The sequence below is a fragment of the Rosa chinensis genome, chromosome 6 (genome assembly GCF_002994745.2).
Source record: "Rosa chinensis cultivar Old Blush chromosome 6, RchiOBHm-V2, whole genome shotgun sequence".
Classification (NCBI taxonomy): domain Eukaryota; kingdom Viridiplantae; phylum Streptophyta; class Magnoliopsida; order Rosales; family Rosaceae; genus Rosa; species Rosa chinensis.
In genome coordinates, this window is record NC_037093.1 from 32,085,829 (window position 1) to 32,104,446 (window position 18,618).

Genomic DNA, 18,618 nt, shown 5'->3' on the forward strand with positions numbered 1-18,618 from the left:
AAGTGTGAATCTTAGAACTCCAAGCTCTTCTCTCTCAAATTTAAATCGATCCAATTCCTCAATTTCGTTACTTCCGAACAAATTTATACAATTTACAATTGAATTGAGTTTTATTGCTGAAAAATTAGGAATTTGGGGTTAGGAGATGAAGAAAAGTCGGTGACTCATGACTGAAGAGTGAAGCCCAGAACTCCAGAACCAAAACACCTAAAGACCAAAAGACGGCTAAAAAATATGATTTTGGGAGCAAGATTTGTCAATCCTTACATTAGTAAAGAATAAATCTCTAGTTAGTAACATTTTTCTTTTAAGTTGTCAGCTCAATATTTTAATTTTGGGAGGAATGGAGCATTTCCACATTTTTCTTAAAATCTTAGACTTTGAATGAGCAATTGTGTTTTTGACTAAAAAACTGGAAGCAGATTAATAGAAAACTTACCACTTCCTGCAGGACCCCAAACAAATTCATCCTCCTGGTATAGATAAGGAATACAGATAGCAACAATTTTCTTAACAGTATCTTCTAGTAGAATTGTAGACATTCCATTGAGAATTGAGTATATAATCAGAAACCAATTCATTAGTATCAAGATTATTCAAGCCATTATTAGAAATAATTTTAATAAGAGGAAAAGAAAAGGCCCAGTTAATTTTTTTTTTTTTTTTTTTTTTCAAGGAAGGGAAATAAGGGCTAAGTACTCCTTGCCCTCATTCGAAATTTTAATAAAAAGCTCAATTAAACAGCCAAAAATTAATAGAGTCACCATTACCAACAAACTATCTCAAACCATCTTGAAGAATAGATTACAGATATAAAATTCCTTTCTAGGTAAGGGAGGAATTAGACTTTTTCTTGACATTCCGTAAAGAGTAATTTTTTAAGTACTTGACTAGGGTAATTTGTACCCACCAATTATGAGGTTCAATGAGAATTTTCCAACCAAGTTTAGCTAAAGCAGCTTAATTAAAATGAGCAAATGGTCTAATTTCTAAACCTTCTTTTCATTGGGAGAGCAAACAATACCCCCGAGCAATAGGAACTTGTGTCTCTTTGCCCCAGAAAAACTTTCTACATTCATTATCTAGAGCTAGCATTAGTAATTGATTTAGGGCATTTAAAAAAAAAAATTAAAAATTAAAACCTTAGCCCCTTTACATATGTCAGTGAGAAACAAACCTATAACCTTTACAATGTTGGAAATAAAACTTACCAACAGATCATAGCTCACTGGATAATGTTGATTTAGGGCATTTAAAACAAGAGAGTAAATGGTTAGGCATTCCAAAAAGATTAGCATTGATTAGGGTAAGCTTACCTCCACGAGAAAGAGAATAAGCTTTCCAGCCAGCAATAAGCTTCTTTTGCATTTTGAGAACTAGGTCTTTAGAATTTGTTTGAACCTAAATTTGGCAAGACCTACATGACGTTAAGCTGGGTCCCACATGAAGCAGGCCTGGGTCATAGTGAGCCGTGATATAATAAATATTTAGCAGAGGCCCGGCTCACTTCAGCTGAGGTGCTGAGGTCCGGCTCACTTCACCTCAGCTGAGGTACGGCTCACTTCAGCGAGGTTTGGCTCACTTCACCTCAGCCGAGGTCCGACTCACTTCGCCTCAATCGAGGCCCGGCTCAATTCACCTCAGCTGAGGTCTGGTTTACTTGCGGCTGAGATGGTTCTAGCAAATGCCCATTTCAGTTAGTTAGGGACGCTGATGGCGGGTTTGGCAAGACATTATGAGCTACTAAATGCCAAATTTTACGTTCAGAGACATTACAGTACTGAGTGTGGCCGTTACAAAATAATCATTGAAGAGTCATGATGGTTGATTGTCAATTATGCACATCAAATGAATTTTATTCTTAGAATTCAATTTGTAATCAATCCAGCCTCAACAATTAAAGCTGAGATTGTACGTATTAGTTTTGTTATCTTTATTCTGTACTATAAAAGGAGCCGTAGACATCTTTGTTAAAGGTCCTCGACCAAACGCTCTACTCGATTACTCAAATTTTATCTCAATACATTTCAATATTTCAGCAACACTTATCAATCTTTACGTGTTTATCTTATCGCTTTCTTTACTGGTATTTATCTTTCCTGCACTTTACTTTGCTGCTCTTTACATTCAAGCAGTTTATCTTCCTGCACTTTATTTGCTGCACCTTTACATTCCTGCACTTTCTTTACCTGCACTTTCGTTTATGCTATTTATTTGTTGTTATTTACTTTACGTCATTTACTCTATATAAAATCACAAAAAAGAATCACTTTCACCTCAATCACCGAGTTACACAGCACGAAGACTGCGGCTAGTTAAGGCCGATCCGTGCTAAAGTCCTTGCATTCAAGGCAGAGAGAACCCCGCGGTTGAGATTGATCCTTCCTCGGCCTACAATCAATTGATCAGAAGTCAAATCAGCGCACGATCTACAATATAGAACAAAACCTCGCTTGGCCTACGTACCGGCCGCAAGTTGGCACGCCCGCGCACACGTCACCACTCCAGAAGGACACGTGTAAGCCAAAGAAGACCTCGGCCCAGTGACACGCGGCCGAGACAATTTTTGAGCGAACAAAATTATAAGATCTTTGCAGAAGACAATATTGTGAATTCCAAGATAATTAGAACTATTGTAGTTTACTGTTGGATCTGAAGTAAATAACTAAGGTTATTCCTTCTAGCATTAGGAACATTATGAGAAAAACTAACAATTGACTTGTGATAATTAATTTGTTGTCCAGTAGCCTCACTAATCAGATTCATAGTAGATAAAATCTTTTTGGCTACAGTACTAGACGCCTTAGCAAAAGTTAGACAGTCATCAGCAAAATAAAAAACATATTACAAATCCTAATGCCATTAGGAGAACTTAATAAACTAACTTGATTCTTAGGATTAAGGATTAAAGGGTTTAAAATTTTTAGTAAAGGTTCCAAGCATAAAATGAAAATATAGGGGTAGAGGATATCATCTTGTCTCATTCCTCTTTTAGGAGAAAAAGGACTTTGAGGCTTACCTTTTAGGACAATAGAAAATTAGGCTAAGTGATACAATTCATTATCAAGGAAATCCATTTTTCATGAAAACCAAAACTGGAAAGGTAATGTTGAGTAAAATTCCAGTTAATTAGGTCATAAGCTTTCTCTAGATCAATTTTAGGGTCATAGCTCCAAATCTGCCTTTCTTTTAGTTGAAAGAAGAAAAAAATTATGAGCAATAGGAACACTATCAAAGAAGAGGGTAACTAGTTGAAAGGACCCATATCTACTTTGTCCTTCTTTTCCTCAGATACATTCATATTCAGGCCTACTCTAAGTGGAGAAAAGCAGAAGCACTAGCACTAATAGACTATTGAAGAAGACAACATCTCTCCTTAGACCAGCAGCATTGATCAAACGAAGTCTAGGTCTTCCTTTAGCTCCCTTCTTTGTAACAATCTTCTATTCATGAGAGTCTGCCTCATTATCTTGAGGGTACGTACCCCCAATTTTGAGCATGATTAAGAGAAGGCATATGAGTAGGAGAAGGTCCATGTTGGTCCATCAGGCACGATCTTGAGGAAAGACTAGCATCACATTATCTGGAACAAAGGGATGCAACTTACAATCAGTAGGCAAAGTTAGAATGAAAAATCCTATCTTCATTAGGGTACTGGTCCATTATGAGAAAAGGACGGTCCTCAGTATGCTCAGGACAAATACCAAGTGGGTGATCAACCTGACCACAGTCAAAACAAGATTCCAATATTGTTTCATAATGCATATTCACGAGCAATGTGGTTATCCTTCTATAAGTGAATAGGATCAGTGGTGCATGTATCAAAATCTGTTAGTGCATATCTATGCGGATCAGCTATGTAAGTGTCCATAGTCTTTGGTCCCGTATGTATCAAAATCTATTAGTGCATGTCTTAGCTAACTCTATTATGCACAACTTTACACATGCACGATCAATGCGGTGCATGTCCTTCTTCTCTATCTAGAGTAGCTTGATCATTGCAGTCACACTCACTAAGTATATTAGCAATGCTAGCAATACTAATAGTGTTCCAAAGGTGGAATGGTAAGATAGGAAGGCGTACCTAAACCAAAAGATAATCAAGCTGAGTTCTTGCTGGGTGAAAGGTTGGGTTCCATCTCCGAAATGCAAAAATCTATCCCTGAACATACCAAGGACAGTGCTCTAGAACATGCAAAAGGTCAGCTTCTTTGTGGAATGTGACTTTGAACCACTTGAATCCCGCAATTTGTAGCTAAAATCCTCCAGAAAGGTGAGCCCATATAGACTTCAATCTATGAAGGACATTCTGGGGTGAGACTGGTTCACCACAGACTTGCCACAAGGACCAGTCTTGTGTTCTCGAGCATACCAGCATGTGTGAATGGGTCATCAAGCCTAGTCTCTTAAGGAGCAGAAGAGAGTGGGATAAGATAGGAGCCAACACTGGGAGCAGCTGTTTCTAGATTAGGGTTGGGGTTACTAGTACCGTCACCAGAAGGAGAGAGTCTTCGTGGTGAGGTCTCAACATAAAGGTCAATCTCATCTTGAAGACCGGAGAAAGCATCAGAGATTGGAACCTTTGACATAATGAGAAAAATAGAAAGGGAGTTTAGAATGGAGGATTTTGTGAAAACAGAGTAGGAAGAGCTGTAAAAAGAAACCAAAAAGGAAATTAGGAACTATGAACAACTCCAACAACTTCTCTATAATTTTTGTATTATAGGGAAGCAAAAGTCAAAACTTTCTATAATTTTTCTTCTTCAACTTCAACAGATTTATTATTTTACAGCAATCTCTAAAATCTCCATAATCTTTCTTTAAAATTTTAGAGATTGCTGTAAATATAAGGAATTTTATTTTCTATTTCCTCACTATCCCTAAAATGAGAATAGTTAGAGGGAATTTGTTTGAGCAAAAGATGCTCACTCTTATAAATTCTGTGTGCTCTGCTATTCCAGTTTATGCTATGCAAACTATGAAGCTACCTATATCTCTATCTAATTCTTTGGATAAATTAAACAGGGACTTTCTTTGGGGTGATTCTGAAGCTAAGAAAAGGGTGCATCTAGCCAATTGGGATATGGTTTGTCGTCCTAAGGAGTATGGTGGCTTGGGAATCAAGAGTACTTCGCAAATGAATCAAGCTCTTCTTGCAAAATTTGGGTGGAGATTAACTCAAGGAGATAATGGATTGTGGAGTAAGGTTCTCCATCGAAAGTATGTGAAGACTAATTCCTTACTTCATTCTCAGTATGTGTGCCCTTCTAGGAGTTCTAGTACATGGAGAAGTGTCCTTTTTGGTACTAAATTGCTTAAGCAGGGATTGTCATGGAGGATTGGTGATGGTAATACTGTGAATTTTTAGACTGACATTTGGACTCCAAGTGGACCTTTGATTAAGGATGCTGTAAGCCCTGGAAATGTTTATTTAAATCTGAAGGTGAAGGATTTTTGGAACAGTGATGGTTGGAACCTAGATTTGATAAGACAATGTGTGAGTGAGGATTCCATTAGCGAAATTATCCAAGTCCCTGCTGGTTTCCTTGGTGGTGGACATGATAAATTGATCTGGGGGGCTACTTCAAATGGTAATTTCATTGTTAAATCTGCCTACCTTACGCTTATAAAGGAGAAAATTTTTGATAGTTATCCTTGGTTCTTTTGTTGGAAACTATGCATCCCTCCCAAGTTGAAGACTTTTATGTGGTGTTTATGTCACCAGAAACTTTTGTCCAATGTTGAGAGGGCTAAAAGGCATATGACTATGGATTCTTCTTGCCCTTTATGCCATGAACAACCTGAAACTATGATCCATATGCTTAGAGACTGTCAGTTTGCTCGTGTTGTTTGGAATGATATTGTTTGTCTTGATACGGTTGCTAGAAGCATGCAGCTAGATTGGAGTAGTTGGTGTGCTGCTAATTTACATTATCATAGGCGGTGTTATGGGGATTTGAAGTGGAGTACTGTGTTTTTCTTCACTTGTTGGTACTTATGGAAATGGAGAAATAAGGTAGTGTTTGAGAATGACTTTCATATGCCTTTGAATCCTTGTAAGGTAATCATTGATGTGGCTAAGGAATGGTGTGCTGCAAATTCTGGTAATTCAGGTGATTCTCCTAAAAAAACAATTACTCTTAAGTGGAATGCTCCTCCTGTGCACTGCTTTAAACTTAATGTTGATGGAGCAAGGAATCAAGCAGGTGGTGTAATTAGGAGTCATGATGGCTCTTGGGTTGCTGGATTTTATGCCAACCTGGGAAGTGGCTCTGTTCTCCAATCTGAGGCATGGGGTCTGTTGTTGGGGCTAAAATTGGCCTATGATAATCAATGCTCCCATTTGTATGTTGAAAGTGATTCTGAAACCCTTATTAACATGGTAAAGAATGGAGTGGATGAAGTGCATCCTCTAAAGACCATCCTCAATTGTTGCTCATTCTTGCAGCAAAAGTTCCTGAGCTTTGATATTAGACACACCTATAGAGAAGTGAATGCAGTTGCAGATATCCTATCCAAGGATGGGTTGCAGGCTGAAGCTGGGGTGCATGTCATGTTGCATCCTCCTCCACAAGTCATTAACTCTCTTCTTGATGACTTGTGTGAATTTCCTAGAGTTAGGATTGTGAATTCCGAAGTTTAGTTTTTCTTTCTTTTTGGGCCTCTTGGCTCCCATTTATCCAAAAAAAAAAAAAAAAAAAAAGATGCCCAATTTTTCATAAAATAGAGAAAAATAAAAATAAGGGAAACTATTGAAATTGCTCTAAGAAGACAATATTAAAAAAAGGGAGGATGATGTATCTTAAGGGGGGTTAAATAAAAAAGAAAAGAAACTTTTTTTTTTAACAATGAACAATGATTTTATTCATCAAATATGATTTAGATCATATAATAGGGCATCCGAGATAATAGTCGGAGCTTAAGTGAACGACTCGGTCTGAAAAGAGGATTCAAAACCAAGGCTAGCCAATCTATGAGCAACAAAATTTGCTTCCTATTCAGATGAAGAAATTCAATGGACTGAAAGGACTTAAATAAATCCTTGATGTCATCTACTATGTTACTTAGTAGAGAAAGGTCACCAACCTGATCAGTAATAGATTGTATAGCAACAAGGCAATCACTTTCAATTTCTACCTTTGTCGCTCCTAGCTGTTGAAGCATCTGCATGCCATGCTTGATAGCTAGTAACTCAATGTGAAGGGGTGACGTAATGAACTGCACTTTACCTGAAAAAGCAACCAAAAAACTGCCGTGCTCATCACGCAATACCCCACCAACACCCCCATGGCAAATACCATTAAGGAAGGCTCCATCTATGTTCATTTTGATGACACCAGAAGGCAGTGGGCTCCAAAACCAGTTCCTTGAAACCTTCTGGCTCAATGAGGTAGGCTTCCCAGTAGCACAAACTTCAATAAACTCCTCCAACCAACTCATGCCAGAAGCCACTAGTGCGAACCTGTTCTATGATGGCCATTCCACAATTGATCATTGCGGTTTCGCCATAAGCTCCACATGAGAACTAGCTGCTAATCAAACTCAGAAGATGACAAAGTGCTAGCCTTGTCCAATAACTAGTCCTTAACATGCAAAGGATTAGAAGCATCAATATTAAAAAAGAAGGGAGAAGCAGTCCAAATAGATTCGGCGAGAGGGCATTGACATAAAACATGTCCCAAGTCTTCCCAAGGAAAAGAACACAGTAAACACCTCATCTCCCCTTCATATCCTTTCAGGGCCAAAGATGCTCTAGTAGGCAGTAGATTGTGGGCAACCTTCCACCCAAAAACCGCGACTTTACCTGGTACTTTGGCCTTCCATAAGGCCCTCCATAATGTAGCATAAGGATCTCCTCCAGAACCAGAGGCCAAAACATTACCCAAAGAGAAATCTCTAGCCACCCTATAAGCAGTTTTGATTGAAAAGAAACCCTTTTTGTTGAACTTCCAGGTAACAATATCTTGCCCTCTTCTTCTACTAAGAGGAATGCTCAACACTGTTGGAACAATTTCAGGAGGAAAACATGCATGCAAAGCCGGCTCTATATATCCAAGTATTGGATACCGTATCAATCAGATCAGAAACAAATTCAAAAGTTGTGCCGTGAGGTTTCTGTAAAGAGGAAGAAGGGCATGATGGAATCCAATCCTCATTCCAAATATTAACCTTGTGCCCATCCCCAATTTTCCAAAAAACTCCAGCTTGGATAATCAGTTTGGCCTCCATAACACTTCTCCAGGCATAAGAAGGTCTATCACCTATATCAACACTTAGAAAATTACCATTAGGAAAGTAAATAGACTTGAGAAGGCGACTTACAAGAGAGTTAGGGTTGGACATCAGGTGCCATCCTTGTTTAGATTGCTAAATTGTGAGCATGTAGACACTTAAAACTCATACCACCCTCCTGCTTAGAAAGACACATCCTCTCCCAAGAACACCAATGAATTTTCTTTTTTTCCTCAGTAGTACCCCAAAAGAATTGAGCACATAATTGCTATAAATCATCACACAATGACTTTGGCAACAGATAACAGTTCATGACATATTGGGGAACAGCTTGGGCAACTGCCTTAATCGGAACTTCCTTCCCCGCGATACTAATTAAGAGTTTTTGACCGCCAACTGCCAAGCTTCTTAGTAAGTCTTTCCTTCAAATATGCAAATGCTGTAGTTTTGGATCTTCCCACATGTAGAGGAAGACCAAGATACTGCCCATGATCATGCACACACTGCACCTCCAGAAGGGAAATCAAGTGAGATTGGGTCTCCATACTCACATTAGAGCTTAACATCACACTACTTTTCTGCAAATTGATATGTTGTCCTGATGCTCTGGCATAAATATCAAGAATTGATCTAACACGAGTGCAATCAGCTTCAGTAGCTTCCCCAAACAAGAATCTATCGTCTGCAAATAGCAGATGATGTATAATTGGAGCAGATGGACTCATCTTGAGGCCTATAAGGGAGCCTTACTCTACAGACTTTGAAATCAGAGAAGAAAGACCTTCAGCACACAAGATAAATAAATAAGGAGAAAGAGCATCTCCTTGCCTGATGCCCCTAGTTGGGGTTATGAAACTAGTAGGTTCCCCATTAATAATCAAGGAGTAGCTAACAGATTTCACTGAGCAGAGAACAATATCAATCCATCTGTTACAGAACCCTAGCTTCCTCAAAATAGCTTCCAGAAAGTCCCATTCAAGTCTGTCGTAAGCTTTGCTTATATCAAGCTTTAAGGAAAAAAAGCTGTCCAACTGATCACGCAGCTTTTTCATAAAATGATTAATCTCAGAGGCCACTAGTGTGTTGTCTGAGATGAGTCTACCTGGAACAAAAGCACTCTGCAAAGGTGATATAATATGAGGCAAGATCACTTTCAATCTGTTAGCCAGAGCTTTAGAAGCAATTTTATACACCACATAACATAAAGCAATAGGCCTCAAATCAGATGCAACTTTCGGTTCCTTCACTTTAGGGATCAGAACCAAGTGAGTAAAGTTGGATTCCATAGGAAGATGCCCAGTTTCTAACACCGTATGGACTGCTAGGCAAACATCATTATGCACAATAGACCAATACCTTTGGAAGAAATGAGGAGACATACCAGCCGGGCCAGGAGATTTAGACGGATGCATCTGGAACAAAGCTTTTTTAATCTCAACATCTGAATAATGGGCAATTAAAGCACTATTCATCTCAACAGTTACACGGGTCTGAACAGTATTAAGAACAATATCTTATGCAAAAGGGTCAAAATGCTCATGTCGAAAAATATTCTCATAATAATTGGTCAAAATAGTAGTTATGGCAGAAGGAGAAGACTGCCAAGTACCCTCTGGATCCAGTAAACTAGTAATAAAGTTTCTACTCTTTCTATTAGAAGCTCTCCTATGAAAAAAAAGCCGTGTTCCGGTCCCCGTCTTTTAACCAGAGAATTCTTGATCGTTGACGCCAATATGTTTCATTCAAAGATAGTAACTCATTAAACTGATGCTGCAAACCTTTCTGCTCATCCCATTGGTCCGGCTCATAGGGCAGCCCCATCAATTGGTCAAGCTTAGCCTGGATCAATTTCATCTCCACATGACGCTGCTTAAAAACTCCCTCCTCCCAAGAAGAAAGCAACCGGCCAGTGCTATGAATTTTCAGCCCAACCTGGAGCATAGGGTTCCCTGTTGAAGGGGTCATCCACCCCTTGTCAATAAAAGAAAAGAAACATAGGTTTTCTGAATCTAGGGAAACTGAACGGACTGAGGCTAAGAAAAGATTTGAAAATCAAAATATAAATGGCGGGTTCATGAATGTCATGTTACATGGCCGCCAAATGGCAAAAGAGAACCTGAGAGCCGCGCCAGCAATCCAAAAACAGAAGGTACTGGGGTTTTATCATATCAAATCTACCAAAGAAGAACGGAATAAATGAATGAAGATGGTGAATACTAGGGAGACGGAGGAAAGTAGGCATTGTGTTCATCCACCACATAGCGTTCTGCCAGAGTACTATAGCAACTTTAGTTCTCCAAGAAACCAAAAAGAACCGGGCAAAAAAGAGGTAGATATGGTAGAACGAGCGGTGTCTATCATGTAAAGAGCTTGCCGTACTCCTGCTGCCACAAAACATATCAAATGCAAAAGAACCCACAATATCAACAAAAAATGAAACAAGCTGTAAGCTATTCAGTAATTGGCAGGAAATCGATCAAAACGAAATCCCAGAAGATCTTCCACCGTGCACTTAGTGTGTACTTTCAGGCTTTTGAAATGGCCAACTGAATGAAGTCGGCCATCCAACTCGCATGAAAACTTTTTAAAGTCTGATTATGTGACAGTGTGACACCAACAAACTTTCCAGTGAACTTATGTAAATTCAGAGAACTAGCAACAGAAAATCACACAATAACTCGTGTCACCCTGTCAATGTAGTCTTACATGTCACAAACTTAAAAGTCATTTCAACTGTTACAATACATTAGAAACCATAATTTGTATTAGTTCCAAACTTATGAGGTCCACAAATTGTGCATAACACCCAACTGACTCAACTCCGTGCACTTGAGAGATATTTTGTAAAGCTCCCTCAGCTTTTCAGCATCCCCAGATCTGTTGGATATAGTCTGCAGTTGCCGAGGTTGAGAAACAGGTAATTTGTTGCCACTTGCTGAAAGTGTCACGGTCAACATCTTCTTCAAAACCATCTGCAACTGATTCCAAAATTTGGCATGTACCTCAGAGTCACCACTCTTCAAAGAGTCTGAATCTGTTTCCGACGATACATACCGTCCTTCAAGCAAACAAGACACAGCTGATTCCAGCATCTGGAAAATAAGAAATAAAGGCACGGCAAATGATAACGTTAATAAGATTTGCTTTAGTTTACTTATTATACGGGATAACACAAAAATTGTCACACAATTTACCAAGTACACCTGAAATATGTTAACATCCCCTTGTTTCAGTCCCACTGCATCCCCAAATTAATCGTTTTCATTTCTCCTAAACCCAACAGCCAGTACACTGACTTCAACAACCTGGAATCCACAACCTATTCCCCCCTATCTTTTTAAAGCCATTCTTTATCACACCATAATTCATTCCAATAAATCCTAATAACTTGATCTGCAATCAAAGCCTTCAGACCTCAAATTCACAACTTTGGCAAAAATAGGGAAATAATTACTTTATTAAACATTCAAGACCAGTCCATATCATGGCCCATTTCATTGTTTATAAGGCCAGTCCAAAAATCAAATCACAATAATGTCTTGATAACTTCCAACTAGAATTAAATTACTAGTAAGTTCAATGTCATTTACCCATGAAGATAAACAGGAGTCAGCAAATGAGTCATCAAAAGGAATGAACAATTGTTAGACAAATGCAGCAAAGCAAATAACTTCTTTTCCTGGTCTGACAACATGTAAGATCAATTAAACTTGTAATTACATGGTGTGTTCATGAGTTGTTTTAGTATTAGTTGATGACATCATTTCCTCATCTTGTAATGATCATAAGAGTTGCAGTTGTATGAAAAGTACATTGTGGGATGGAAAACTTATAGTGGTGTTCAAATGTATGTGAAGAGTTCTCTTTACAGATATGTATTACAACAAGGGTTCGCATTTAATTGACTAATCAGATCCTTTTTCTTTTCTTTTTTTGATAGAAAAAAAGTTCATCAATAATAGAAAAATTACAGAGCAGTGAATAAAAATTCCAGTGAACTAAAAAGAAAAGCTTAAAAAGCATCATCAAAGCCAACAATGAACAAAGAACAAAGACACTACACAAATATGGCAACAAAGGATCTTCCCAAGAGAAATGAATGCTAATCCCATATGACCATACTTTAGGAGGTACTCCAGACTTCCCAATTTACATGAGAGGAGTAAACTGAGTACGAGTGGGGTTGTCCATCAAATATTTTGTAACAAAATCGACACGAATAACATTCCTAGAAGACTAATAACCACCTTCTCCTACCTGACCTATTAGATGGAACCAGCACTACATCCTCAACTAGAGATAAGAAAGAAATGATTTCCTCGACTTCCAGGTCGTTAATGTTCCTTTAAAACCCAGAATGCACTTCAGGGGACAGAAGTTTTGACATACATCCCGGGGAAAAAAATCTTGACTTCGAGATAATTCATACAAATGAGGAAAGGGAAAAAGAACTCTCTCAACCATCTCTCTCTCCCCTAACCCCCCGCTGCGCGGGCAGGGCTCTTCTTTTCCCCATTTCCTAAAATGAAACTGCTACAAGCCGTAAATCAAATCCCAAATCCCTAAACTTAGCATAAAAACCTCAATATACAAAAAAATTACTTTTCTTAGAATCTCATTTTTTTTTATGAGAAAGAAGACACAGCATCAGTCTAAAATAGCCAGTGTTAAACTATCACTGTTTAAATCATTTATATACATTGTTGCTAGTAACCTCTTCGACTAACATAGCACACTGCACACTAGTGTACTTACTATTAGAATTCAACACTGTAAAATAAACTGCCAAAAAAAAAGAATAAAGCATTACCATCTTCACATATAAATAACAATCATGAAAATAATAACTCCATATGAGTTTCTGAATGTAAATACATAATATCTTATGACACTGTACACTTCTAAATGGGGTGCATGATTGACGAAAAATTATATGGCTGAATGCTAAATAGTTACCACTACCAAAACTCTAATGCAGTACCTTGAAGTTGAAAATGAAAACAGAAGGCAGAAAATTGAAAATATAATTTTCCCATGCCATGCAAATATAGGTAAACGAACTCAAAAACTAACATGACAAAAACAGAAAATTATTCCAGAATGAGCACTGTACATTCTCACATTTCATGTCATTATGGTTTTGTCAAAGAGGATGACTCAAAATAAGTCAATCCAAGGGCTGAAAGAACAGAAGTTGGCTTGAAGTAAAATAAATGTCTAGATCAGAGAAACTTCGCCATATAGTTTTCAAGTCTCAATGCCAGTTTCAAATAGGAATGGATTAAATGATAATGTCATTAGCAAGTACTCAATATTTTTAAAGAAATAGTCGTGTATGTACAGAGTTCAAGAACATACCACATTTGAGTGCAAGTGGCTTGAAACTTTCAATGAGAGCTCTGATCTCTCTATAAGAATAGTTAGGTACATTGTAGGATGTGTTTTTGGGCCATAGAAACCCATGGCCTTTTGCCAGTTCCTCTCTGCCAAGGATGCATACTGCTTGACCCGCTGAAGAATACTGTTTTCACCAATGGATACGTTGCATTTCTTTTGATCTGGCTCCAAGAACTTCAAACAACAATCCCTTTGGTAGCAAGCGAGCTGATAATAAGCATATGCCGCCTCCTGTTTCCGTAGTTCACCTAATGATTCATAAACAGACAGTGCCTTCCTAATGGCATCATTTGCTGAAATCTCATGCTTTCGTGATTCTTTTCTTGATTTTCTTCCAGTAGGACTTGCGGACCCTGTATGCATGTCTTCCAACACTCCAGTTCCATAAACTTCCACTGTAATATCTTCTCTTGCCAATAGCATTCCGAGTCTCAGATATGTATGAGCAAACTGTGTGCATACCTCAGTCCTCAAATCATTCAACACAGAGCCAGAGTCTTCAACAAAAGCACTCAGCTCTGCCTTTGCTGCCCCGTAAAATTTAAGTGATTCGCTATATTCCAATTTTGCAGTCTCCAGTGCATGAACATATGCATTAGGAAATGTGGAATGCATCTTAAGACCATCGATCTTTGATACCACCTCTTCTGCGACTGCTCGTCTTCCATGGCCCAAGTTGCAGTTTATTAGTACAATGTTGGTATGATCAGAAACTTCTCTGAATGATTTTATAGCATCTATAAAAGCAGATTCAGCTTTGCTCAGTTCTTTCCTCGCAAGTCTATTGCGGCCCAATTCATTGCATACCCACCCTTTCTTTTTCATTACAGATTGTAGCTCTTCTGAACTCGATGGAAAACCACCTAATGCCTTTCTAGCTTCTTCATAACAGCATAGGGCTCCTGAAAGATTGTATTCAACATCTCCAATTGCAGGACCTCCAAGGTACTTGAATATTCCCCCAGTTTTTTTCAAAGCAACATCGCACTGAGACACCACAGTCGACTCAACATCCAGTATGTTTTTATTCTCCGCTTCCAAACAAAGACTATCTTCCAGGTCTCTCAAATGTGGGTAGGTGTTGCTCTTAGGATATGGGCTTTTAATGTATTTCCTGCCATAACTTACCGAGCGCATATCACCACTTGGTCCACTACTGCTACTAGCACTACTACCACTGCTTGCCCTATCACTTTGACAGCTGCAATTTACTAAAGAACATGAAGTGCAGTTCTGCACATGCTGCCCCAGCTTCCTCTTAAGCCTTTTAACTTCTTTCACAACCTCAGATGATACTTTTACCTCTGAAGTTGAATGTTTTCTCTCTTCCGGTTCAGATATAATACTATCCTTAGCTTTATGGAACTCAACATACACATCTCCCACTAATATCCATGCCTTGGCCCAGAAGAGGTAAATGGATGAGAATTGCTCAAAAGTCAGACAATCACCATTTGAGCTCTTTAGAAATCTCTGATCACTATTATATGATCTTGTCTTTTTATTTGTATTATTATTTTTTGACTTTGAAGACCAGCAACTATTCATTGAAGAAATGAATTTGGTATCTTCAAGATGCTGAGGCATTGATCCATAGACAGAGCATGCTAATTCTACAACCTTCAAAGCTTGATGTAACTGGTCATCCTCTAAATAAGCTTGTCCAAGTGCCAAATAAGATTCCCCAAGCAAAAGAACCAGCTTCCATAACTTATAGTCCAACTTTGATGTGGGAAGCCATTCCCGAATGTCACAAACTTCGATACAGTCAGCATCACCACATGCACAAACAGAAAGATTAACAGATGAAGCTGACCTACTACTTTCAACTTGAGTTTCACTATCCTGGGATTCCTGGCCCACTAACTTGGGTTCCGTAATATGCAGTTGCCGCATCCACCTAAGAGATTTAATAGCTTGAGAAACATGGTGTATTGCAGCAAGTTTTGAGGAGATGGGTTCAGCAATACTCTGAACTACGTCTGTTGTTGTTGGAGACAATTTGCAAACTGTAGATCTTTCATCACAAGAGAAATTTGGTATGGATTCTGGCAAATCTCCAAAGTCCATGTCACCTGCTGTTATCAATTTACTTGGAGAATGTGCATTTGCTTCTAGAGTCATATTTACAGAAGCACCTGGTACTATATCTTGAAAACTTGGTCCATCTTCACATGACTTTTCCTCTCCCACTAGAGATAATAACTGATCATGGACTAATGATTCAGAAATACTACTTAAAAAGTCTATAGATTCTTCTTGAGCATGGCTAACTGTAAGCTCACATTCTGCTGGCAGAGCATCAGATGTTAATTCCAGCTCGTCATCATTGTTCAAAATAAGCCTAGCAAATTGTTCATGGGCAGATGCACGTACAACCTGTTCAGCAATGCACTAATTATAGTTATCATTTTATTTGTATGCTTACTAATTTTAGTAAAAGTCAGGAAGCAATAACCAAAGAACAAAAAAAAGAAAAACATCAATCTAGTAACACCGCTACCAGATGATTTGGCTCATCAAGAAGTTCCAAACATTTTCTAAAGAACCTCGCACACCTTGCCACATTGTTTGGAGCCTGCAGCAATTCAAAGAAACGAAAAATTATTTGTAAGAAATAAATACATGAATAGGAGTATGTACCAAATACAATAGAAATGTCTTTCACACCATTGAAAGTGAGAGCCTGTGAGCACTTCGATACAAGAGAGTCCCCAATGAATACAAGGAATCACTTCTCCGTCGATGCAATAAAGAAGGCAGAGAGCTTGAGCTATCATCGCAATCATTAGAAGAGTGGTTCTTTGGAATAACAGAAAGATCGAAAAGTTGAATGTCATTTTCCCCAGCACTTTTATACAGCTGAAAGATTATAGAAAGGATGAATGTTGTCATAGAGATGCCACTATAAAGATTGTTGAAAAAAAAATACGAACAAATACCAATGTCAAACAAATTAAATCACATCACTACCCAATAAGCTCCAGGATCTTGCTTGCAGTTTTCTTGAAGGAACCTTAAAACAGCAAGGCCATTTTGCTGTACCACATAAGGATGAAAAGCAGGAGTGCCATCATCAGATATTCCTTTCAGTAGAAATATATCATCTGTTTTCAGAAGCTCGTAACTATGGACCACACCGTTTTTATGATAACAGATGGCCATCTCTGGCACACTAGCCATGACATTGTCTAGCCAGGCTTCAAGCCAAGTTATAGGTTTAACCTGTCACAATATGTAGATAAACAAAGAAACCAAAAAGATAGTGAATATGCCAAAAGAATAGGAGGGAAAAAGAAAAAGTATACAATAGTTCACTTTTACCTCTCGGGAAATGTCCCATAGATGCAGGCTAACAGCAACATATTTTTCATTACTGAACAGAAGCAAGTCACTTCCCAGTAGCATGCGAAAATTGTGAAATTGCCAAAACAATACCCGTAAAAACTCATCGTTACCACCTCGTTTATGTTTTTCAGACTCTTGCATCGAAGACACGGGCTTGTCACCAACTTGTGAAGCTTTTTTCACAGCATTATGTCCCGTTTTGTTTTTACTTTTCTTACTTGCCCAAACGAATTCATCTTGTTTAACTTGCGCATACTCTGAAGTATGCTTTGTCCCTTCACCCCGAGCTACATGATGATGCTGTCGCACAAAACCAGTATTCACTCCAGGTAGAACAGAAGCATTTGACTGCTCATTTGATGCGACATGATGAGTTGGTGGGCAATCACAAGCTTCCATTCGAACAGAATGCATGGCGAAATTCAAAAACAAAGATTGATCAAGACATTTTGACTGATTTTGACGTCTCCTGATCAACTTTTCTCCCTCTTCAACATCAGGCCTACACCTCAAAAGGCACGTCATAAGGTACATAACAAAATAGGGGACACAGAAACGATGTATAAGCAAAGTTAAAGTTAGCGATATACAAACCCGGTATTAAGAATAAGTGTGTGCCCAATCCGCTGAACTGCGACCGAAAGCCGAGCCTTTGAATATGGCATTTTGAATATCTGCTTGAGAATGTCAGCGGGAGAAATTACATCAATCTCATCTCCATACTCAACTAAACCAGAAACAGCAAGGGCCTCACATTTCCTAGCAAGATTTGATGTGACAGCACCACCGTCCCAGGCTTTATCTGCCAGCCAACCAACAATACTGAGCATAAGGCAATGAATCAACATTGCAAAAGAGCCCGAGACTCCAATTTCATTACTAGATGATGAAACTGAAAAGTGTACCTCCGGAATGGACGGGAAGAATCTTATCGGGAAAACTGGAAAGGAGCGGAGGGCTGTTGAGGTCAGTCTCAGTGGGAAGCATCCGATAACGAGGAGCACTGACTCTGGAAACAGAAAAATCAAGTCAAATCAGATTCATATCGTTTCATATGCATGCATGTATGCATATAGGTAGAAAGAGAGAGAGAGATTACGGACGTTTGGGGTGAGGGAATGAGAGCGGAGTGAAAAGAGTGGAAGGGTTTGTCGGTGGGAACAGGGATTGAGCCGCAGAGGAAGCCGACGGGCTTTGGCCTTTCGATTTCTAATTTCCCTACGCATCGTAGCTCTCGCGACCCCGATTTCTCCATCACTGCCTCTGCCTCTGCCCTCTTTTTACTTCGAATCAAACAACAAGCCTATCCAATTTCAAGCTTTTGTTGCTAGCCACGCATGGGTGCTCCCTCCTCTTCGTCGGAGAGGGAGTTGGGGAACTGTGCTGGCGCTGGGTGAGAGATAGTGATGGCAATTAGATCCGTAGAAGAGTTTGGGAGTGGAGAGAGGAAGTTTTTTTTTGTGTTTTATCACCGACTCACGGCACTGGGAACTTCTATTCATACCTCTATAACCGGTATTTGAACATATCTACTTAATACATCTTCAACTTACTTTTACAAATATCCTAACATATTATTTACACCTCCTTGACTTTCTCACAATACCCATCCTCCAATAAAATCTATAAAATGTTTTTTTC

At 38.8% G+C, this 18,618-nt stretch overlaps 1 protein-coding gene across 2 annotated transcripts; it reads right to left on the reverse strand.

Moving 5' to 3' along the window:
* Positions 1-10,854: 10,854 nt before the first annotated feature.
* Positions 10,855-18,468, reverse strand: LOC112170091. 2 transcript variants are annotated; one of them, XM_024307236.2, is made up of 9 exons: positions 18,081-18,468; positions 17,883-17,986; positions 17,572-17,779; positions 16,954-17,479; positions 16,603-16,854; positions 16,300-16,491; positions 16,133-16,207; positions 13,591-16,008; positions 10,855-11,324 (listed from the first exon to the last, which is right to left on the reverse strand). In XM_024307236.2, the coding sequence occupies exons 1-9, from the start codon at positions 18,230-18,232 to the stop codon at positions 11,010-11,012; spliced, it is 4,242 nt and encodes a 1,413-aa protein (XP_024163004.1). In that variant the 5' UTR covers positions 18,233-18,468; the 3' UTR covers positions 10,855-11,009. The 2 variants fall into 2 exon arrangements, with proteins under 2 accessions (XP_024163004.1, XP_040363595.1); XM_040507661.1 differs by lacking the exon at positions 18,081-18,468 and having other exon boundaries at positions 17,572-17,799.
* Positions 18,469-18,618: the final 150 nt, after the last annotated feature.